At 36.3% G+C, this 22,982-nt stretch overlaps 2 protein-coding genes across 4 annotated transcripts; both read right to left on the bottom strand.

Annotated features, from left to right (window-relative positions):
- Positions 1 to 195: 195 nt before the first annotated feature.
- On the bottom strand, positions 196 to 13,461 carry LOC110796052 (ubiquitin carboxyl-terminal hydrolase 10-like). The gene is made up of 14 exons (XM_022001087.2): positions 13,225 to 13,461; positions 12,901 to 13,113; positions 10,755 to 10,985; positions 9,393 to 9,537; positions 8,656 to 8,715; positions 8,466 to 8,561; positions 6,381 to 6,773; positions 6,138 to 6,278; positions 5,051 to 5,221; positions 2,967 to 3,224; positions 2,720 to 2,865; positions 2,031 to 2,516; positions 1,650 to 1,926; positions 196 to 718 (listed from the first exon to the last, which is right to left on the bottom strand). The coding sequence occupies exons 2-14, from the start codon at positions 13,047 to 13,049 to the stop codon at positions 572 to 574; spliced, it is 2,700 nt and encodes an 899-aa protein (XP_021856779.2). The 5' UTR covers positions 13,050 to 13,113; positions 13,225 to 13,461; the 3' UTR covers positions 196 to 571.
- Positions 13,462 to 15,846: 2,385 nt separating this feature from the next.
- LOC110796067 (CRM-domain containing factor CFM9, mitochondrial-like) lies at positions 15,847 to 22,839 on the bottom strand. Of its 3 annotated transcripts, XM_056831026.1 has the most exons (6): positions 22,076 to 22,839; positions 20,260 to 20,661; positions 18,442 to 19,449; positions 18,079 to 18,210; positions 17,912 to 17,995; positions 15,847 to 16,183 (listed from the first exon to the last, which is right to left on the bottom strand). In XM_056831026.1, the coding sequence occupies exons 1-3, from the start codon at positions 22,436 to 22,438 to the stop codon at positions 18,583 to 18,585; spliced, it is 1,632 nt and encodes a 543-aa protein (XP_056687004.1). In that variant the 5' UTR covers positions 22,439 to 22,839; the 3' UTR covers positions 15,847 to 16,183; positions 17,912 to 17,995; positions 18,079 to 18,210; positions 18,442 to 18,582. The 3 variants fall into 3 exon arrangements, with proteins under 3 accessions (XP_056687004.1, XP_056687003.1, XP_021856792.1); XM_056831025.1 differs by having other exon boundaries at positions 15,847 to 16,320; positions 18,079 to 19,449; XM_022001100.2 differs by having other exon boundaries at positions 18,079 to 19,449.
- Positions 22,840 to 22,982: the final 143 nt, after the last annotated feature.

Below are 22,982 nucleotides of genomic sequence, written 5' to 3'. Positions count from 1 at the left end.
AAAAATGACAAGTGTATCTCTTAAATAAATACGGCCGGAAAAAAAGCAAATGTATCCCTTAAATAAATACAGAGGGAATATATGATGAAGCACATCATTTGGTACTATAGTTGGCAAAAATTTGCTAAAACATAACTCTATATAACCTAAAACTTGCTAGCTTAGCGCAAACCAGATTCATACTCGGAATAGACATCATCAAAAGAAAATTTTCATAATGAAGGGTGTAGGAAAGAGTAGTTACACATCAACGTGTTCTCCAAAATGAAACTAAGTAATCCACCACAAGGTGTGAAAAGACTTAAAAATGTTTCCTAATATTGTTAATGACTAATGATATTGGCCACAGACCTATACATAAGAATCTATGATCTAGCTGCTCACTTCAAAATTTTGTTGAACAAATGAGCAAATGGAATAACGAAGGCCTACCTCCAAATCTTGTTAACAAAAAACCCTTGTTCATCAGCTCCGTCTATAGCTAAATTCAGCCTGCCTCAACAAATACATTTATAATGCCGTTTGTTGATGATATGCACAATCAACACTGCCTTTAAGAATGATTATGTTCCTAAGATGAACCTCTGTCTTCAGATTTTGCTTCAACTTTCACCCTACGGTAAAACAAGACATATGCAGCTGATGTCTTGATTTCTGATTCATTTACAGGAGAAACGTGACTGTCATCAAAGTTATACCATCTGTCCTCATCAATCAACTGCAGAGTTCGAAACAACAAAGCCCATAAGTTTTCAGATGAAACCAACCATGCACTCAACGTCTTTTAAGCTTGTGTTGAGTGATGGACTTAATAGTAGTAATTGAAAATGGATACATCACTTTTTACGAAATTGCATGCCCTTTTTCAAGGAATATACCAAAGAATCTACAGCAATCACAGAGACAGATGCTCGTCTTATGTGGGTATGAAAATGTATGGAAAATGAAGAAGTCAAGAATAACAGATATTTAAACGACACGTTACTCAACTTATTCCTCACTTAAGAAAAAATGTTTCTTCTCACCTTCCGACCAAAGGGGGACCCCGCCAGGTTGGGGGCGGAAATGAACGGAGTAGCAAACTCAAAAAGGAAGGTATTCCCTCCCCAAAAATAATAATCACATGTATTTCTCGGTGGAGGGAGTAAATAAATAATCACTAGTAGATTGAATTGTAACCACTCCAAAAATTACTGGCCAGAGTGACAACCACATGTCCACATGATCTTCCAGTATCGTTCTAACTTTCAAAAGCTTATAGGCAAGACACCACCCCTCCCCTCTGCAGCCCTTCCCTCTGCATATCCCTCTAAAGTCTCACCAACTAACTCATTTTACGAACTAGTCAAACAGCTGGCCAGGATGCATTGAGGTCATCTATAATCTACTTAATAATGTAATGATTGTGCATTGGGAGAATGTCTTTGAATTACAAAAAATATTATGATCCAAGAGTAAACAAGAAAAATGGTAGCAACTCTCTTCATATCTAACCCAGAAAGTAACTCTTATTGTCTTGCATAAGGTCCGCTTAAGTCTATGACTTGCAATGAAAAGATATATGCATCTTAGGAACACTAGAGTGGATCATGCACCAACAAAAAACACAACTAAGCCAAAGAAGCAAAATTTTGAGACAGAACTCTGACCTTTGCAAATGCAGAATAGTGTCCACCACCAAGGCCACCATAATGATTGCTAATAGCATACAACTCGTATACGTACCGAACATTGGAAGCATCCTTGTCCTTTGCATATTTGCCCAAATCTAAATTCTGGGTGGGGAAGCTCACAAAGGTATCTAGTTTGTTCTTGAAATATCTGCTATAAGAGAAACGTTTCAGGTGAATGACAAGTATCTCTGGCAGTCTCCAAAGATCTAGCTTCTTGGAGGCCTGTCTATGTTCCTTGCAATTTGGGCAAAACCTGCGTTCAGATGTAGAATACAATAAATTATGCACACGGATTTAAAACATGATGGGTATAGCCAAAAAGACTTAACAAAATTGATCTCATAAACGATGTCCTACCACATATCGTCAGGCCCAAGAGGCTCCTCCTTCAAAAATGCGTCCAGACATGAAAATAGAGAAACAGCTTCCTGCCGAGTCTTCTTTGCAGAAAATCCGGACTTGCACACCTCAGGAAGATCCTCCAGATAGCTAATATCATAAAGGTTGTGTTCATTATCAGTCCAATGGAGAGTAACCCTCAAGAAAGAACTACTTTTGACATAATCGTCATCAATAAGTTTGCCACTAAGCCTGTCGTCAGTTACTGTGAGCTGGAAAGGTACATCGCTGGCACAATTGCTTCCTGCAGTGTTGTCTATGTGCCCATTATCAGCTTCATCATTGTCTCCTGATATAGAGCCATTTTCCTCATTGTGATTCCTACTCAACGAAACATGGGCTTTCCTCAAAGGAGAAAGGATACTCGTGATGGCAATACAAACATCAGCAACAGTTTGTGGCTCTTCTTGCAAATAGGTGACAAGTGGCGATCCTAAAAGCTTCCTGTCATCAGGTGTTAACTATGAGGAATGTAGCTCATTAATGTACTTGCACATAAAAGAAGTTGTAAAACTAATTCGAAAAATGCAGTTAAGATTTCCTAAAGACCAGCAAATACTATATGCATTTATGTTATCTTCCAGAGAGAGAAGGGGAAGAAAGGGATTTCTGTAACCCAGTTCTAGACTTCTAACAGTGTCACTTACTTTTCTGGGGATTGATGGACTATCTCCAGTTTCTTTAACCCCGATTTCTTAGGAACGCGGAATGCTAAAATATACTCATCATCCTTGATGGAAGACAACGACTCCAAAGTAGATTCCAAATACCGGTAAATTTTGTGATCATAAACCTGAAAGTTGAAGGTTACAATTTAGTCAGAGCCCTGGACACAGTCACATAGATATACTACACAGCCAGAAGTAGGAAGGATACAATATAAAGCACATCTACCTCAGCAAGAAGAAGGCTCTCATCACTCTTTAGACAGCAAGCAGTTCCCAATGCCTGGATCAGATCTCTACAGCATCCGTGTTTAGAAACAGTCACAGTATACGGCATTGGGAGCCCATTTCCGTTACCGTATTGCACAGTAACCGTCATCGTCCTATTGGTCACTGAAGGCAGGGGCAAACTCAAGTACATGAAAGGATCAAATGTAATCGATATCTTGTTGCAAACTGGACACACCAATGTCGACTTGTATTGGCCCTGTGCATTTAATCACAACCAAACATGGTTAGCAAACATTAACATATATATTTATTATCTTACATGAAAATTACAAAACTTGATAGCATTGCCAACAAGTTCTGATTCAGAATAATCAGGGGGTGTTTTGTTCGTCCTCGGTATGATTTATGGAATTATGGGGTTAGGTATCCAACTCATGGGTTGGGGATGAGTAATACCCAGAAATCCATACCTTTGGGTCCATTCGGTGTTATCGTGAGTTTTCAGTTTTCTAAAAACTAGAAACTGCTTGTAGTTTATGGTTTTAGGTTTCTTCAAAAATGATATGATTTTCTTGATAAAAATATACGTAGCCAATTTATAAGCGTGTAGTACTCCCTCTGTTTTCCCGAGTTCAGGAGAACTCAGGTGGGAAACCACACTAGTTGGTACTTGAGCATTAAGGTGTGGAGAGATGTAGAGAGTTGGAGAATTATTTAACTTTATTGGGTCCCACAAAGTGAGGTGGGAAGTGACATAATATGAATGAAAGGTTGACATAAATGGAATAAAATAATAGGTTGACACCTTAAAACGGAAAGTGAGTATAACTTAGGAAAACAGAGGGAGTAATAAATAGAATATAAATTGGCTACGTAGATTATACTGTTCATCATAGATATGTTTAACTAATTTACACTTCTCTACGAAGTATATGAAAGCCATCTCCCCTCTTTTAATTGTTTCTTTCTCCTCTTCTTTCTCTTTCCTTGTCTGCATGTCAAGCTAAAGCAAAAAAAAAAAAAAAAAAAGCTTAATCTTTTCATGGCCTTCATCACAAAATCGATGGGCATAAGAAAATTTACTTCATCGATAATTCAATTGGAGTTGGCAATTTTAATTTTGGGATAGAGTTAACTTAGGGATTCTTAAGATGCAGCAAAATAATGACGGAGCTGTATCATCGACTGGCAACAGATGACGGAGACACTGACAGTAATTGTAGCATCGGCAGACGATGAATGTCAGAGACCCTGACATCTGTGCCGCTTAAAAGAAAGGCGGTGATGGGGTAGAATTTGGTATCAGCAGACTTGACGACTATGAAGAGGATAGTCGGCATAGATATGTCAGACATCTGATCAACAAAATAATAAACAACTTCTAGTGGTTTTAACTTTCAGCTTTTATTTTAAAAAAATGCAAGGAAATGGTTTTCTTTCAACAGTTTCGACAAACGAGTTCTGTTTTCTTTTTTCAGAAAACAAAACAGAAGAAAGGAAACAAAACCTACCGAATGATCCCTTCATTATGTGTTTGGTTGCATACAGCTGAAAGTAAACTTTATTATTTGATTGGAATATTCATTAATAAAAATCCCTCCTCTCTCTCTAAATTATTTAATCAATTGAAGTTCTAGATTGGAATGCGAAGAAAAAGGTAACTAAAATATTACTTTAGAGACAGGGATATGTGGCAGGGGGGTAGTGAAGTTCATGGTAGCAGACACGGAGGTGGTCGGTTGTTATGGGAATAGTTAGGTTGGGTGTTGAAGATGAAGGCAATGATGAACTGGGCGACACAGTGAAAGAGTGCAGATACAGACATCGGTGTTGATTATTTTATTTTATTTTCTTTATTACGCTTGGTTGATTCCAGACTTGGAGATTTCCTCCAAACCCGATACCTTAGGAGGTTTGGAAGGTGCGGACCTTGGGTGTGAAATTTGCAATACATATGAACTACACAAGTGGTATTTTGGGTGATTCCAAACCCAAATCTTGAAGTGAACAAAAGTATCAAACCCCTCTTAAATAGAGATGTTAGTCTAAAGTAGATTAACAGGAACAAGTAGGATTACCAACCTGACAAGTATCAACAATAATCGAATCATTACGCGCCTTGTGATTTTTCCAACACTCTTCTGCATATTCCTCGTCTGGTCGGCCATCTGAATCTTTCATCTCAATATAAGGTTTTTGCTTAACACGGTTCAAATCTTCATGCAATCCATCCAACAAGAAGGCAAGCAGTTCCTACATACATGATACACAAACTCATCATTTAGCAACTTAAACAAAAAAAGAAAATAATTAATTGGATGTAGGAATAGGAAAATATAGCAGACCAAACAAAGAAGAAAAATTGACTAAATGTACAGTCTCAATTCATATATAGCTCAAGTTAGAACTAAAAACTGCCTCTGAAGTCAAAACATTAGGTACCATTTGACTAAATGGTCAAAGCTCACTAAACTTGTCAGATTTTGTACCAAGTTAAATGAGAAAAACAACTAATCATTTATCTAATTAATACGGAGTAGTATTTTACAGAGTTACTTTTTGACAAGGGATTTTTGTGGGGAACTACCAAATATATGTCGAGTTTGGAATTACTACCTAATAATATTTTATTAATACATATATGTGGTGTCTATAGTATTAAATCTCGGCAGCATCACCACATTACAACTGCATTGTGGAGGTTTATTGAGCTTAACGCGACCAAGATATTAGGCTGCAAACCATCCACCGAATCGCGCCCAAGATTTAAAACCATTTAGAACTACCATCTTACAGATTTTGTAAAATTTCCCATTAAATTGCTCACCCTTACACCTTCAACAATCACCAACACCACCATGGTTACCATATCAACCTACTCCGGTCCGGTATCACCTCACTCTTTCTTCCCTCGCTGGCAATTACTGCCAAGACAGCCACCTGTCACATTCTCTTCCATGTACCCTGTCATCAACCAACCCCCAAAACAATCCTCCTCGACACAACATTTATGGTGTTGAAGATTGCGGATATGATGTGGTGACGGACCTGACGGTAGTGAGTCAAAGTGGCAGCGACATTTAGGGGTGAAGATGGTGTAGGGTTAGCGTTTGGGGAAACTTCACGTAATCAGAACACAAATATATAATCAGCAAAAAAAGGAATTAACCTGAGAATCATGTTGATTGTACCCACTGAACTGGGGAGCAAAGCGAGCAAGTCTCCCCTTAAATATACGTGGCGCAATCGATGTCCGGCCAGAAGACCACATTTCCCTCAATAAATCACCAAAGGCAGTGGCAAGCTCACCCTACACAGAAAGGATACAGACAACACATGCTCAATATCTCAAGCTCCATCTTAACTCTAGATCAAGAGAAACTCAAAATGAAGAAAATACAACAGTTCATACATGCATTCCCAATGGGTTTTGCTTGTTTATCTCGTCAGAATAGTCTTGTAGAAAGTATTCAACAAGAGATGCAGTATGGACTAAACACTGAAGAGCACTATTCATAAAGCAGGTATTCCCAAGATTCTGTAACCCTGACAGCCCTCCTTTTTCCTTCTTTCTGACACTACCATTGTTATCATGACCACCATTCTCAGACGTCGAGCTAGAACTCAATCCTGAATACAAATTGGAACTGTATCTCGTCGAGTAACCATTTGAAAAGGCTGGACCCCCAGCAATTGTCACAGCAGACCTAGAGGGTTCTATTGGAACCAAAGCCAGCTCATTTCCAGCTGGAACAACCCCAAGGCCAGGTGATACCTCCCCAACAGTTCGCACCTCAAAAAGAATCTACAAGACGAGGGGGAAAAAACATCATTACAACAGTAAAAACAACAGAAAAACAGAGATAATCTGCACAGATGTCAAACATGGCCATATGTCGACTTTCTATTTTAAGTTATGATTTCTGAGAGGGACAAATAACAAAGAATTACATAAAGAAAACACCAATGTAGTAGGATTATCACTCACATAAAAAAGGGCTAGATGAAAGTTATCACGCCCTCAGGCAAATTTTTAAAGCTAAGTGTCGATCCACTGCAACACTTAGCTCAGCCACAGAAAATAATAAGTTACGAGTTATATGTACGTGGTAAAGAGAGACCGGCCAAGAATTTGGGTAAGCTCTCAACCTCTGAGCACATCCATGAACTAAAAATTAGCATAATAGTTTTTGGTGAGGAAACAAAAAACACAAGAACATATTTTACATGACAAGTTCTCTCCTCATACTACAAGATTTTATTCAATATTAAAGTCGGCAAATGGTCCTTGCCCAAAAATCTAACCATCCTAATTTATTTACCTGCATCTGAAATGGCAAAAGTGTGAGTTCGGAGTTCATACCAGACAATAATTAAGTCCAAGCAGTAACTCAAGTTAAGGGCTAGGGTTGATGACCAGAAGCCTTAGAATTGCTAGTGATAAACCTTATTTGTAAAAGTTAGGCTAACTTCCGTACATTTTTGGTTCACCATTTAAGATTCTTTTTACAATACAGTAACGAAACGACATGAATATTCATCTCATTCGTGGAATTGATAGTAGTTGGTTTGATTGAGTGGTAGACGATGGTTGTGTAAGTGAGGCGGTAGCATGGTAGTCTAAGAGATTATGCCGGTATAGACATTGGTAAGGACAAATACTTGGAATATTTCTTCTTCATCTTATCAAGAATTCTATCATATTTTTCCCTTTTTACAAGGAATGTTCCGATCATAGTCCTACAATGTTGACAATAAGTTCCTACTAATATACAGAGGAAACATAGTCACGTCGGGTTTCATTTGATTTGTCACAATGTGTGTTTTCATTTTACGTAATATCAACTTTTCATTAATATTTAAAAACACATGATTGAGATATAAATAATAAATGTTAAAAGATGTGCATTGAAAATTGTAAAGAAGCAAATGGGGAGAATAAGAGGTGGAGTCGTGGAGAGAAAATCAGAAAATACGTTTAAAGAATGCAAAATTGAAAAAAAAAATGTGACTCAATTTCAAGATTATTATCAAAGGAACCTATTGAAATACGTAATACTCAGTACATGATATGATTTGCATAAAACTAAGGGAAAATATTAAAAGATAGGTGACCGAACAATTAAAAGCAAGTTTTATTTTATTCATGTTTTTTTTAACAATTTAAATATTGATTAATGAGGGGCAAAATAAAAATTTAGGTGGACACCAAACTCCACAAGAGTAGGCTTATAGAATAGAGATAAGACTGTTTCTTATATCCTCTGAAACATATCATAGACTTTTAGAAAATAGCTTCCAATCAAAATCCTTTACTAACTATACTCCACGTGGAACCCCCCCCGTCCCCCCCCCCCCCCCCCCCCCCCAAACAAATTATTTAAACATAAGTTATGCATCTGAACATTCAATATCTCCAGCTATCATAAATGACATGCAAGTTAAGTGACAACTTTTATTAACATTGTACAAAGCAGATTAAGAAAGCACTACTAACATGTTGGTCCATTTGCAGGTTAGCATCCTCCAAAGTCTTGTCTGATGGAATTAATATACATTGCTTCCTCTCATTGAAGTAGTCCCATACTTGGAACTGTTCACATTAATGAAAATCCAAAATATGAGAAATCAGGCAATAGAAGAAAAACTTCTATGTTTAGAAAAGGAGAACAATAAGCAACCCACACCTTCTCTTGTGGTAGCCCTTTAAGTGCACATACTTTCTCATAAAGCTCAAATATAGAAGCCTGAACACAACGATAAACTCTTAAAGTCAGAACCAGAAAATAGTTGCAACATAGAAACAAAAAAAAAGATAATAGTATGTTTTAACATACTGGACCTCCACTTACACAGAAATCTAAACTTAACTAAGTTATATATATATGGTAATACCTCTACTCCCCCGAAGACTTCATTGTGTTCAGAAATATGAGTGTCCAATGGAGTTATGGACCCTTTTGATAAGTTTCGTCAATCCATAGGTAAACAGAGAGAAATCAAGAAGGATAATACATGTTTACCGGAATTTGAAGGAAAAGGGAAGTCATTTATTTCAAACGGTTATTCGGCTAATCCTCTAAATTAATAACATGTCTATATCATACTTCTAGGAATCAATAAAAACATGAAAAGGTGACAGATCCTATTATAATTGGTTAATAGATTCACAGAAAAGTAGAACTTATCAGAATACAAGCAAGCAAACAGGACAAAGACAGAAAGTTGCACAAAGCAGTCAACACAGCAACTGAAAATAAAAAACAGCCCATAGCTCTCCTCTATTCAAAGAGGTCCAAGATAACATCAAAACGAAGCATGGAAGTTTAAATTTGTGAAACTGACACTTAAGCAACATAGTCAAGTAATAACTTCCAATATGTTTAATAAAATAAAAAATTAAATGAATTTATTGATTTAGTACCTTCTTACTGAAACTTATGTCAGATTGACAATTGTCCCTGGAATCTGTTAGCTTAAAAGATAGAGGATAGACTTCAACGTTGAACTTTTTGTTAATAGCACCCTGAGAAATCAGCTTCCTAGGCAGTGGAGGTCCTCCATTGTACCTAAGAAAATTTATCGTTAATCAAAGGTATCATAGAACATATTTCCTATTTATTTTTAGTATGAGGAGGGGAGGATGTTAGAAGTTAACAAACTCAAGCATCTAAATTTAAGAGTAAAATAAAAGGAACACCCAAAATGTTTTCCAAAATATAGACATGCATTCGATGAAACATAAAGCCTCATCCCCAAGATGGCCCAAACCATATCAGCTTCCATTATTTTGTTTGTCTCAAAAAATGCTTTGAAAAGTTGAAGGCTAAAAGTCTAGTTTAATTACGCATGTCTAAAACAGGACGCAATTAGATTTGAGATAGCAGAGTTCCTCTGAACCAACTAAGGTATAGTATTAACTGACAAAAGAGTATCATGACCTCCACCAAAATTCCAGTAGCTCGTAACCCTCCAATTGATTCACTAACAGATATTTGGAAAAAAATTGATGGATTATCTTCTACTTCTGCAAGTGGCTCCTAGTGAAGCGTACATATCTTTCACCAAGCTCTCCAAGAGCCCAGCACTACAGAAGCATACTTATCTATCACATTAAAGCCTAAGGAAATCCACCACTGAGCTGGCAGAAACAAAAAATACTTGGACAACTTAAGAAACTCGCGTATGAAACTTTATGAACCAAAAATAATTGTGTAAAAGCTGCTAGCCACAAGCCAACAGCTATTGTACATACTTCGTGAAATCCATTCCCACCTCTACTTAATTTTTACGTTCTGGATCAATGTGGATTTACCCTTGAAAATCTCTGTTTTTTTAGAGCGAAAGCATGCAAAATAAACAGTAAGAGAATATTTTAGATTTTTGATAAAAAAAATCAGAATCTTGTTGGTCTATAAAATTCAAGTCAAATTAAAAAATGGCTAAGAATTACTCTACGTAGTCCTCCACTAAGAAAGAATACTACAATATCAACGTTGATGATTGTTTGCAACACAACTATGAGAAACAAAATTAAATGTGCGTATAGTCCTATATCACAAGTCATTTCAGTGTATTACGGAGTATGTGCTAACATATAACCTAATATTGCGGTTTACTCTGAAAATATCCACTATTAAATCTTAATATCTAGATTAATTCACAAAAGAAAGTATCTGGTATGACCCATATAGAATTGATTGGAAAACAAAAAAGGTAGTGAAAGAATAAGATATTTGACAAGAAGGAAAAAAACCAGTGGGAAAAAAAGAAAAAAAAACCTCACCATTCCAATAGCTTCTTCCAAACTTCTTCAGGAATTAATACATAATCTCGCCCTTCCTCCAATGTTCTTGAAAGCTCTAAGTTATCAACATCACCACCATTTACATTTACAATCAAATCAGAGTTGTCAATAGGCCCTGGTCTGGCAACTCCATGTAAATCTGGTGAACTCCCATTCATTTCACAATCTTCAACTTCTTGGTCAGAATATTTCTGCCAGCTTATAAACCATCTGAAAGCAGGGGAAGAACATGGTATCATATTAAAACATATGAACATCTTAGTCTGAAAAAATTTAGGACCACCCTAAGTAAACTTTCGTTAAACAGAAAAAGAAAATGAACAAAAATAAGCCTTCGCAAAATAGCTGACACCTTGATACGTCAATTTTGATACACCTCCTAGGCAAGACAATAATAGATGGTAGTGAAATTTAATTTAATAAACAGCGTCGATAAGTAACAATTCTACAGCATGATGAAAATCACTTAACGAAAGAAGCATTTATAATTGCTCATTCATCTGTGCTCTCATACAATCCTCACATGAGTGGAAAGAAATCATGTATGAAAAAACAGTATGAGAGAAACTAAGAGAGAATCTGTCAATGGGCATTTTAGGAACGCAGTACAACACTTAAGATTCATATAAACTTAGCTATCCAAGTATCCAACTGCATTAAAGACAATAAAATGTGCCATTACAAATAAAATCAATACATGAATACAGCTGCATGCACCTTAGAATCTTAGGTAATTAGAAATAGCCATTGCACAGTGGTGTAGGACGCATTTTGATTGTATTCTTAGATTACATGAGTGTTTTCATTTTTCCGTCAACATCTATATTTAAAAAACATGAACCTAATTACCTAAATGGAATCAAAATCAACAGAATTCAATTTTATCCCTTTGGCAAATTTATACAAGCCATCAGCAATGTCAGAGACATTGTTCTACTAACTCAAGAGTGGTGTTTGGGAGTTCTGGAATAGTACGTAAGCCATAGGAGCAGACTGACTTTACTCTAATATGAGCATTTTTCCCATTTCTCTCACATTAAAGGAGAAATTTTTTGTTGCTATTCAGTTTTGGTAATAACAAGTAGGTACAACCGTACAGCCAAAATAATGATAAAATCAGGCACAAAAAAAGGAACTAAGGGCGAGTGGGCATGAAGTACCTAATGATACTGAAGAGTACAATCAGGGAAAATGACCTGGCTCCCATTAAATGCGAAATCTTCCATTTAGAGTGAAAATCCCACTCCTCTACACTCTACAGCAAGCATAACTTCTAAAAACAAGCCATTTTCCTCAAAACTCAACACCTCATCTTTGGGCAGGGGGTGGGGGGTCACCATTGTGCTTTAATCTTGGTTTCTCATTCTCTAACTAACCTTGGGTTGGTTCCAAGACAAGCTATCATGAGCACATCCTTATCTAAATATAGCAATGTTCCCCTATTTCCATGCTCGGAGCTCTAATTGCTTTCAGAAGAAAATCAAAAGAAACAAGCTGAAATGCTACTCTCTAACAATTAAACTTGATAAATCCGAAATCGCAAGGCAGATTGCTCATTCATCTGTGCTCTCATACAATCCTCACATGAGTGCTCTCATACAATGCTACTCTCTGACAATTAAACTTGATAAATCCTAAATGGCAAGCCATATGTTGGTGTTAACTCAGATCAACGGCTGGTTTTTTTAGGGGGTCCCAAATGAATTTTGAAACCATTTTATTGGAAGATTTTAGTGGGGTTGCTAGGCCTCTGGTTCCATCTTCAATGAGATGATTTGGATCTATGTAGTTTTCTTTCTTTTGTTTTCGTGCTCCAGTTTTTGTGTTTTGATTTGCCCAAAAAAAACACTGCAAAATCTCTCTTCCAAAAGAAATCTCACACTAACTAGCCATATTTCGACAAACTAACCAATTAACCAAAGCTATATTTTATAACTGTTAATCAACCAATAAATTACAGCATTCTATATACAAACTGGGCATAAAATTCACACAAACAATGGCCAAGAAAGCGCCATACATACATCAATAAAAGGAAACTCTGTTCATAGAAAGACATACAAAAATAGAAAGCAATCCTTGAACCCTTCTTACAAAAGAAAATAAAAAGAAATAAATTCTTTACCTGGTGGAGACAACATAGTATAAGTTGCCTTCTTTGAGATTAGATTCAGCTTGATCATTCAACTCCTTTACGATGCGCTTCTCATCTTGCGGCGAGTAATTCACTCCATTGTTCGATGAATTTGCATGCTCGGGGTCTGGGATCGTCATTGTAGATCCCAAATCAGCTTTGATTGATTAATTGATTTAGCTAATCAACTAATAAAATTTATTCCTGCGAAATTGACAGATTTAGAAATGGGAAGAACACATATAATTAAATCAATTACATAACAGATCACATTATCAAAAGAATGCTAGGGTTAGGGATTAATTAAATGCTTACCAGTGAATTGAAAGTGGAGATCAACAACTGGAAAAAATTGAGGGAAGATAAAAGAAATTGAATAGGTGCAAATGAAAAGATTAAACAATGTGATTTGACGAAATGGGAAATTTGAATTGAATTTTGAATTGAATTCGAAAGTTGGAATCGAAATCCCTGATTAGAGAGAAAGGAATATGCGAAAAGCGAGGCTTGCCTTGATTGCAGGGTTGGGAAATGAGAAGACGAGTAATAAAAGTTGGGTTTGGGGAAATTTGTTTGTTTCTGGTCTTGTACGACGACCACCACTAGGGATGGCAATGGGTAGGGTCTGGGTAGGGTCTAGTAATACCCGGACTCGGATCCTAACTTTTTGACATATACCCATACCCTACCCTTATCCTATAGGGTCTAAAATTTTAAGACCCTTACTCGGACCCTATGGGTCCGACAGGGTATGGGTAGGGTCTAGGGTCTTATGCGGATCCGCGTTAAACTATAACTTTTATTTCCTTTTTTGTATGCAATTATACGTAATATAAAAAAATAATACAAGAACAACGATTAATAAGACATTTTAAAACAAATAAATAGCCAGTCTTCAAAAATTATCCTTGTCTTTCCTTAAACACAATACATTTTAAAGTACGAAGCTCATAAGTTACAAAATCCCACATTCTTAACTACACAACATTAAGTTAATAAATAGTCAGTACTTTAGTAGTAGTTATCGTCCATATCATCATCAAGATCCTACAAAAAAAAGTGAAGTACATAAAAATAACAAAATTTAAGCGGGTCTACATATAGGGTATGGGTCTTAAGGGTCCGCGAGTAGGGTATGGGTAGGGTACGGGTCTGAAAAATTAAGACCCTTACCCTACCCTAAAAAAAACAGCATATGCCCATACCCTACCCTTACCCTATAGGGTCTAAAAAATAAAGACCCATACCCTAATTTTAGGGTAGGGTCCGACAGGGTCCGGGTAGGGTCCTGGACCCGCTGCCATCCCTAACCACCACTTACCCCTTCGCTACTCTACCGTTTTCGTTTGGGTGCACCCAATTTGTTCGGTCTAGGTCTAAATCCAATAAAAACCCGATTTTATGTAAGAAAAAAAATTAACTAATACCGAGTTTTTTTTTGTTTTTTTTGTTAGGGGGCGGATTTTGTCAAGGCAAATTTTATAAATTCACGGCAATATTGTTGTATGTAACCCGTAATCTTTTTACTGGCATGTACGCCAACTAACAAAATGGAATCAAATCTTCCATTATCCTTTATTGTCAAAAATATGAAACCATAATATATTTGATCACCCACTTATTTTATTTTCTATTTTTGTTGCATGCTCTATTATGGTAATGAATCGGTCTCTTACTCGTTGATGGCTTCAACTTCATTCTATCAATTTATTTCATTAATCTATTTCCTTATGTATTTTTGTTGGTTTTACAAACCTTTGTTTGATTTTTCTGACAGAAAACCTTTTTTTTTTTGTGATCTCTCGTTCATTTCCATTTTTCTTTCTAATTAACTTTTTATTGTACTTTGTTACCCTAAGTGTTCCAAGTAGACGTTATAATGCAAGTTTGAGCTTAAGGTAAACAAAAACCATATTCAAAACTTAAATTGACTTGCATCAGAGTCTATAACTGTGTCATCCATGAATTGACACCTAGAAATCTATCTTAAGTCTGATATGATTTTCAACATAATTTATAGAAAAATAACAAATTTGTCAAGAGACATAAAAGCTTTTATTAATATTTGCTTTGTATGACAATAATAATATTCATCATGTATATTTTCACAATGCCAACTTTTTATAATTTTTATTTATCTTTAATTCGAGGTAATGGTGCAAAGATGTGCGTTAACAAACGTGAAAGTCAAAACATCAAAACTATTAGGAAATGGATGAAGTACTACATACGTATAACACGTACTCACTCTATTATCACTAAAAAAGTTAATGAAAAGGAGTAATGAAATAAATCTTTGAAACTCAAATATAATATTGATAGTGTGGTCAGTGTCATCCGTTTTTTTTTTGTTTTTTTATAATAGGGTTACTAGTTATGAAAACTGACGACGAAAGCCATGAATTAATAATCTAAACTACCAATAACTAAGAAAGATAGCAGTTAATTACCGATATGGGGCATGCAAAAATATAGAAAGTAAAATCAATAGGGGATTGAGTATATTGTGACTTCATAATTTTGGCAACAAGGAATTGTGGGAGATTTGATTCAGTTTTGTCAATTGGTATGTATGGTAATTGAAAGATCTCGAGCAGCGGGCAACAGTATTGCTTTGAATATATCAATTTTTACCTTGGCAAAATCTACACCCTTTTTGTTATTACATTGATGACATAAAATATCAATTTTCTACCATCAAAGTATCAAAAGAACATAGTGAAAAACACCAATGATGTCCTGCCCTAGTGGTTAAGATTGAGGGTCTGTATACGATAAATCTCAGGTTCGAATCCCCCCGCCCCCATTTGTAATTTGTATTGCATGTTCATTCGGGTGCATCACACATTCTTGCATGATTTGCACTCAATTGGCTCAGGTATAGAACTAAATTCATTTTGGCCTATAAAAGCCCATGACCATAGAAGAGGCTAAAAGTAACAAGTAAAAATGTAGTATTCGAAAATTGAATTTACAGGACTTGACAATTTACAAGAACAATGATCAATTTAACAAAATCACACTACAAGACATCACCTACCTCTTCACAGTCTCCCAAAAACCACTAAGAAACACCACAACTGCAACAACTAGACGCTTCCGACAACTCTGAACCTAGTCCCGAGATTGATTCTAAGCCACCAACACTAACAAACTGCAGCCACGCTCCGGATCAGTTTATCAAGGGGTTGTTGCTGTTCAACACAGTGGTGCTGGAACTGCTGCAGTGACTGCTTGGGGAGGTGCAACAGCTCTTCAGCTCCGAAGGGTTACTCTAGGATCATTTAGAGGGACGCAGATGAGAGTTTGCAGATATCTTAAGTACAACTGATGATATCTTTTTACCATATTACTTAACAAGTTTTGGATGACATAGATCGCAATCTAAAGATTCTAAACACTCAAGATCAACTGCACCAGAACATGCAACAATCAAACAAATCTTAACAAGTTCAGAATGAGAGAATCCATCCAAAATGTATACTTTAAGAATATCAAAGTTTATAATTATAAGTAATACGAAATTAAAGATACTAATAGTCAAAGATGTGGATTGGCAATGTGCACAATTTTTTTTTTTTTATTATTATTATTATTATTTGGTAAGAAAATGTGCACAGTTAAAGCAGGAAAATAAAAACAACGGAAGGAGTATTAGACACTCCGTATTGTGAAGGATAAGAGGTTTGATGATTTTACTTGGAGGCTCATGACTCGTGAGAATGCAAAATGACCACTTTCATACTTAGATAATTGCTAATCTAGATTTCCTCCCAAAAAGAAACCTCTTCCGTCGGCCTAAGCTCTCAGCCTCCCACTGCTCACTTTGCTAAGGAAAATACGAGGCTATGAAAACCTCCAACACGTGTCTCTAAAATTTCCATTTGACATCGTTTCATATATGTATCGGAAAGTTTACGCTACCCAAAGCTAAAAGGTTTAATAGGAGAAATCTTGTGGCATGTTACAAAAGGCACGCATGGTGTTACCAGCAACATCTAGCAACTGCAAATACTAATCCGCTCCATCAACAAGACAGTACAAAACATACCACAAATGAAAGGTTATCAACGTATATAAATCAACATAATGCGTAAGGTAAATACTCAAGGGAGAGGTAAAGAAGGGACATTATATCATCCTTGCAAAAGTCTATCAATAATATTATTAGTAAACGTTTCAGAAAATGTTACTACAAAGAGACTTAAGATTTAAGAGATCCCCCGCTTAACATTTTTTATAGAGGTTTACATATTGTTACTTATTTTGTCCAAAAAATATGTAGCTTGAGATTAACAGACTTTATACAAATGCAGAGAGTAAACACTAAACAGAGTAAACACCCTCCCCCCTCCCCATTTTCTGGTTCCACATTTAATTAAGTTACCTTTTTTCCCCCTACTCTAAAATATAGCAAGCTAGCTTAAATTATACAAAGTACTTCGTATGAAATATTATTGTATGATTAGCTACCTAGTGACAGTGATTTTGCTACTAATATCTAAATAATATTGATAGCAAAAATAAAGTTGTAGCTTGGTGGTAATTAATGATGCATTTAAAGCTTTGTTTAAATACAAATGGTCATGGGTTCTACCCTCATGCCTAACATTAATTTGTTATTTTAGCTTTGGTTCTTCAAATTTTCCCCATAAAATCCTTGCTTTCCTTATTTGGAAAGTCATTTTGTTTTCTCTACGTATGAAATACTCAGATTGTTTTAATAAGTGTGCCTACCCTAATCTAAATTCCTGGACCCACCTCTATATTGCCTTCATTTCTATCGAGCTCCAAGTTAAAATTTCCCTAAGCTAGCATAGGAGAAGTTAAAACCTAAGTGTAATTGCAAGAAAGGGGCAGAAAAAAGGATCCTACTGAAATTCTGATACAAGGAAGATGTTTATGGAACACATCAGTAATTGAACAAGTCCCAGAAAAAGGTCCCTTAACAAACAAGAACTGGAAGCCATTCCAGAAACACAAAACTAATACGTAAATTTACCTTATCTGTTTCACCCAACTTTTTCAAAACCCTCGCCTTTTTGCTCATCTGACAAATCGCCGCTTCCACAATAATATCAAATAACTGCATAATCACACAAATTGAAGCTCCATGTCACAGTAAGCAATTAATACAGAGAAGCATGGTAAAATTAAACAGTATGAGACCTGAGAAATCATCTGCGAAACTGGATAGCCTTCTGAAATGACATATTCACTTGTTTGTCAGCCAAATCGAATTGTCAGCCAAATCGAAGTTACCACTCTTGCAAGCAGCCAACAAATCCTGTACAACCTGACCTTTCGAACACAAAAGAGAACATTTTAGCCATGAAAAACAATAGAGAACCAAAAGTCATGTGAAGTGTTGAATAGAATATAGTTCCAATTAAATATGTTCCAGTCATGACCCATACGGACGGAAAGAGCAGATGAGAAAGAAGTCGGTCTTTCTTACTAAAAGAAATGGAATTTAACAACCTACTACTCTGTAAAAGATTTCATGCATAAATGTACAAAAGCATCCCTTACTTATATATATGTATATGTCTTAGGCAGTTAGGCATCATGGAAAGTTAGAAAACAGTTCACTAATGAAGAGTTGCCATAATGTTACTTCAAAAAAGTTCACTTTTTATCTCAGATTTCACCATCCTTCTGTTTTCAAGGCACTTAATTTTCCCTAGGAATTTTGCTATCCTCCTCCTTTGCACGATGATGTGGCAGCCCACTGTAGTCCTCATCAGCTCCTCTCAGAGCACTGGATTCCAGCTCATCATCATCATCTGACCCATACATGGTGATTTCAGAATCAGTAAAATCTTCAGCAATATCAGAACTTTCTTTCCCCCATTTTCTGCCCTTAGTATCAAACCTGCCTCTTTTTTCCTGATTTCTGGTTCTATCTCTAAACCTAGAATTTCTGTCTCCATCATCTGAATCATCACTCTCAATTTCAACTCTGGATGGTGGGCGCTTAACTTTATCATCATCAAAATCACAAGTGTGCCTTTCATCATCGCTTGTGTTATCTTCTTCATTAATAGGTGCAGAAACATAATCTTCATCTTCACTGTCTTCCACTCTTTGCCTTCGATTTGTATCCATATTTCGACCTCTATTTCCATCATCAGATAAATTATTTACAAATCTTCCACCATAGTCTTCCTTGTTCCGGTACCTAATTTTACCAAACTCTTCCCGTTCTGCAGCCTCCTCCTCGGCCCATTCCTTATCAACAGCATCCTCAATCTCCGCTATAAATTTATCAAGCTCTTCTTGATCACTATCCTCAGCAAGATCATATTGTTCTGAGGTTTTCTGAGGCTCCTTCACAGATTCTCCAGCCTCACGGAAGACATAAGGGCTCCCTTCCTTCTTATCAATCGCGTTAAAGAATGTTGATGCAACCCTCTGGATGCTCGCCATGGCAACAGGATCATCTGGGCTTATTCCCTTTTTCCGAAGCTGCTGTTCAGTTTTCTTAATATTGAGTTTCTGAGATTCAAGTGCTTGCTCAAATCTTGCCTTGAAAAGAGCCTGCATTTTGAAACCAAATCGTACAACATTAGTGTAAAATTCCAATATACAGAAGCAGAAACAGGCAACTAAAACAATGGAAAGAATATCATTCCACTCAAATTCACGAGAGAAGCATCATTAATGGAATTGCACTAATGCTCCGTTTGGTAGGGTGTAAAACGTATTCATGGAAAACGATTTTCCCCTTTTCAATCATTCTACGCTGTTTGGTTTGGCAAGAGATGGAAAACAATTTTCCATAATTCCCTCGAAGGAGGAAAAATCATTTCCATTTGAAAGTGAGGGAAACCAGTTTTCCTCCTTTCCTCCTTACCCCCTCTCTCCCTTCTTCCCCTCAATCCTCACCATATTTTCTCCCCTTTTCTTTTTAAGGAACCAAACAAAAGAAAACTAGTTTGTAATTGTGTTTTCCCTTGAAAAATGTTTTCCATGGAAAATCATTTTGCACTGAAAACGTTTTACACCAAACCAAACGGAGCCAAAGGCGCCAACTGACCAGATATGCATGAACCGAAAGCCCTCATTGGGTAAACACAAAAGGTAAACACAAAGAAAAGTAGAATTGAATACCCACATTAATAGATATTGATAGGCTGATAGCTATTTTGATAAATCATTCAATGAATTTGAAAAAACCGAAGAAAGGGTGAATCAGAGCGGTTCAAGGTCTCTTAAAGATCCAGGGAGGGAGGTAGGTGGGTGCCAACATACGTATCAATCAAGATACACAGAATTTCTAAAATAACCTGCAATAGGCAATTAACCATGCATGCCTTAGCAAAGGGCAACAAGAATAGATTCACATACCTTCCTCTTCGTAAGGGTGTTAACAGGTATCAAATTTTTTGGTTGCCTGTAGTTTCTACCACGGAACATAATGATTGTTTTCACATTGTGTACATTAACCACAATACCACCACTTAGCCTTGCAAGCATTGTTGCCATCCCCTTGATCCTTTCCTTAGGAAAGTTATCACAACAAACTTGCACAGTCTCATGGAACTTCCAGTGAAGATGCATATTCTGGACAACTCCTCCAAAGACTCCACGAACACCAACCTCACAATAGTTTTTATTTCTAAAGCCAATCTTCTTAAAAGCCTGGAGCTGCTCGGATGCCAGCAGCTCAGGATCATGCCTTGGTGGAGGCAACTCAGGCAACTCGTATTTCTTGAGCTTTTGCAGAAGCAATGCAACTTTCTTCTTAGCCTGCAGTATTTAAAGAAGATCAAATGATCGAACTATAAAATATTTAAACTGGGAAAAGTTGATGAAATCATGTCCACACATGCTGTGCTGAAGCGTTTTCAACAAGCCACCTGAGATTGGAAATTTATTTTCATAAATAGACTGAACCACGTAGAGTAGTATGGTAGTACCCCATTTCGTGGGAGACTGAATAGAGGAGAGCAAACAGAGGAGAATTTTTACAGCCAATTATGCAGGTTTTTTTACTCTATGCAGAATTCCAGGTGGAAATTTCAGGAAATACCGGTGATTTTTTGCATTCAAGTACTACTCATAGCTAACAGCCTAACAGTGTAATTAGCATTTTGACAATGATAACAACTGCAACTGCACAAGTGCAAATGGCTTCGATCTCTTCACCTGCAATCTGCTTATCTAGTTATCTGAACGTAATGGAACTTATCTGAACTTATAAACCTTACATTAACTGCAAATTGAACTTGATTGACACTTATCTGGAAAAAAAGTTGAACTTAATCTGAATTAAAACTTTTTTAAGGTGAAAAAAGCAAATCAAGTGTTAGCCACAATGACAAGAGCTGTAAATTCGCCACGAATCAGTTTCATTTCCCCCCTTTAAGGTTATTGCTTTTCAGTTATACAATTAGATTATTTACCTGATTTCAAGAGGGCGATAACATGGTTTATCCTCCAAAAAACAACACTGTCCAAACATCTCATGGAGTTTAATATTTAGTTCACACAAATAATAGACCACATAATTAATTCTTCATTACTTTAGAATAGTAAAAGAAACTGAAGCACTTCCATGTGTTAAGGAAAAAAAAAAGAAACCCAGCTTTCAGCAGAACTCATAAGTTTCCAAGTTTTCTGATTTCTACAGTCTCTTAAGTCTTAACTCCAATACCCTCACCATTGTTGCAACTTAAGTAGTACAATTTTCCATCACTTCCCCATAGACAATTAGATGCAACCAATGTGACCAAATCACCTCATACCCCCCTACAATAACTTTACTATCCGCTAAAATGCATACGAAAAATCTTTGGCAAAAACCCATTCCCTACAAATACAATCCTAAAACAATCCCGAATCCAAAATTCATCCACGTAATTCAACGCAATAGAAAATTCCCATCCTTTCATAAACAAAAATCAACCTACACAACCATAACTAGCACCCACCATCATATCACAGTATTAACAAAATAAACAATGTAAAAATGTCCATAATTTGCTATAACAAATGACCCACTAACATAAGTACGAGACTCCCATAAAATAATAATAATAATAGTATTTCAGGATGTCATCGACTACTATAACGAGTCCGGTTCAATGTGACAATTAATTGTATCATACTGTAATGATAATGATAATCTCTCACAAAATTGAAAGGGGGAAATGAAATATACCCTTCGAAGACTGTAAATAAGGCGTTCTTCCTCAGTCATAAGCTTAATCTTAATCTTCTTAGCTTGACGAATCTGTCTTTGAGTTTTACCAGCTTCTCTCTGCATCCTTCGCTCCACTTTGCTCCTCATACTCCGTCCCTTCGCCGTCGACATCCAGCGGCGGAAACCATAAAACCCCAAATCAAGATTGCGCGAAGAAGATGGAGAATTAGGGGAAGAAATGTTGAGAATTGATGAAGCATTTTGATAAATTTCAGCGTTAGAAATAGGAATCGGATTTCTTGGAAGAGAATGGTGGTTGTGATTGAGAAGAGAAGTTAGGGTTTTGATAAATTGTTTATGGAGATTTCTTGTGGCGAACATCGTGATTAAACCCTCCTTTTCTCTCGCCTCTGTTAATCAGTATTCGGTAGTTAGCTTATTCCTCCATTGATATGCTATTGGGGAGACGGCCTCGGGGGTTAACAAGGGTTTTGGTTGCCTTTGGTTTGCCATTTACACGAACGTCTGATTTTTACTGTAATTTTTAATCTTTTATGTTTTTATTTTTGTCTTTTTGTAGACATTGTTTTTTAATTAATATGATGCTACTCCAACCCAATTATCTACATTGTTAAAAGGATTTAAAAATCTTATATGATTCAAAATAAAAAAGTACATATCAATGTGTGATGGATTTTTCTTGTTAAAGTATTGTAGCATGCTATATCATCAAGTTTCTCACCCAATTTCAATCCATAATTATCCGAAATATATTTATAATTCGTATATAATGGCATTATATCTAAATTGCCAATAGAATACACTTAACCTTATTTCACGATGTCCATATGTATCAATGACATTGTCATACAAAGTCACTTGCATCTCACCATCCTGCAAAAGTTAAAAGTTAAATATTTAGTTC

This window comes from Spinacia oleracea, chromosome 6 (genome assembly GCF_020520425.1).
Source record: "Spinacia oleracea cultivar Varoflay chromosome 6, BTI_SOV_V1, whole genome shotgun sequence".
Taxonomy (NCBI): domain Eukaryota; kingdom Viridiplantae; phylum Streptophyta; class Magnoliopsida; order Caryophyllales; family Amaranthaceae; genus Spinacia; species Spinacia oleracea.
The sequence above is the reverse complement of the archived record's forward strand: the minus strand, read 5'-3'. Positions and strand labels throughout refer to the sequence as shown.

Coding starts and splice junctions, on each gene's coding strand:
- LOC110796052 (XM_022001087.2), bottom strand. CDS start 13,049: ATGACGATCCCAGACCCCGAGCATGCAAATTCATCGAACAATGGAGTG. Junction 8,562..8,655: donor AAGGGCTACCACAAGAGAAG/GTGTGGGTTGCT, acceptor TAATGTGAACAG/TTCCAAGTATGGGACTACTT. Junction 5,222..6,137: donor ACAATCAACATGATTCTCAG/GTTAATTCCTTT, acceptor TCATGTATGTAG/GAACTGCTTGCCTTCTTGTT.
- LOC110796067 (XM_056831025.1), bottom strand. CDS start 22,438: ATGTTCGCCACAAGAAATCTCCATAAACAATTTATCAAAACCCTAACT. Junction 20,662..22,075: donor TTATTTACAGTCTTCGAAGG/GTATATTTCATT, acceptor TAAATACTGCAG/GCTAAGAAGAAAGTTGCATT. Junction 19,450..20,259: donor ACACCCTTACGAAGAGGAAG/GTATGTGAATCT, acceptor TTCAAAATGCAG/GCTCTTTTCAAGGCAAGATT.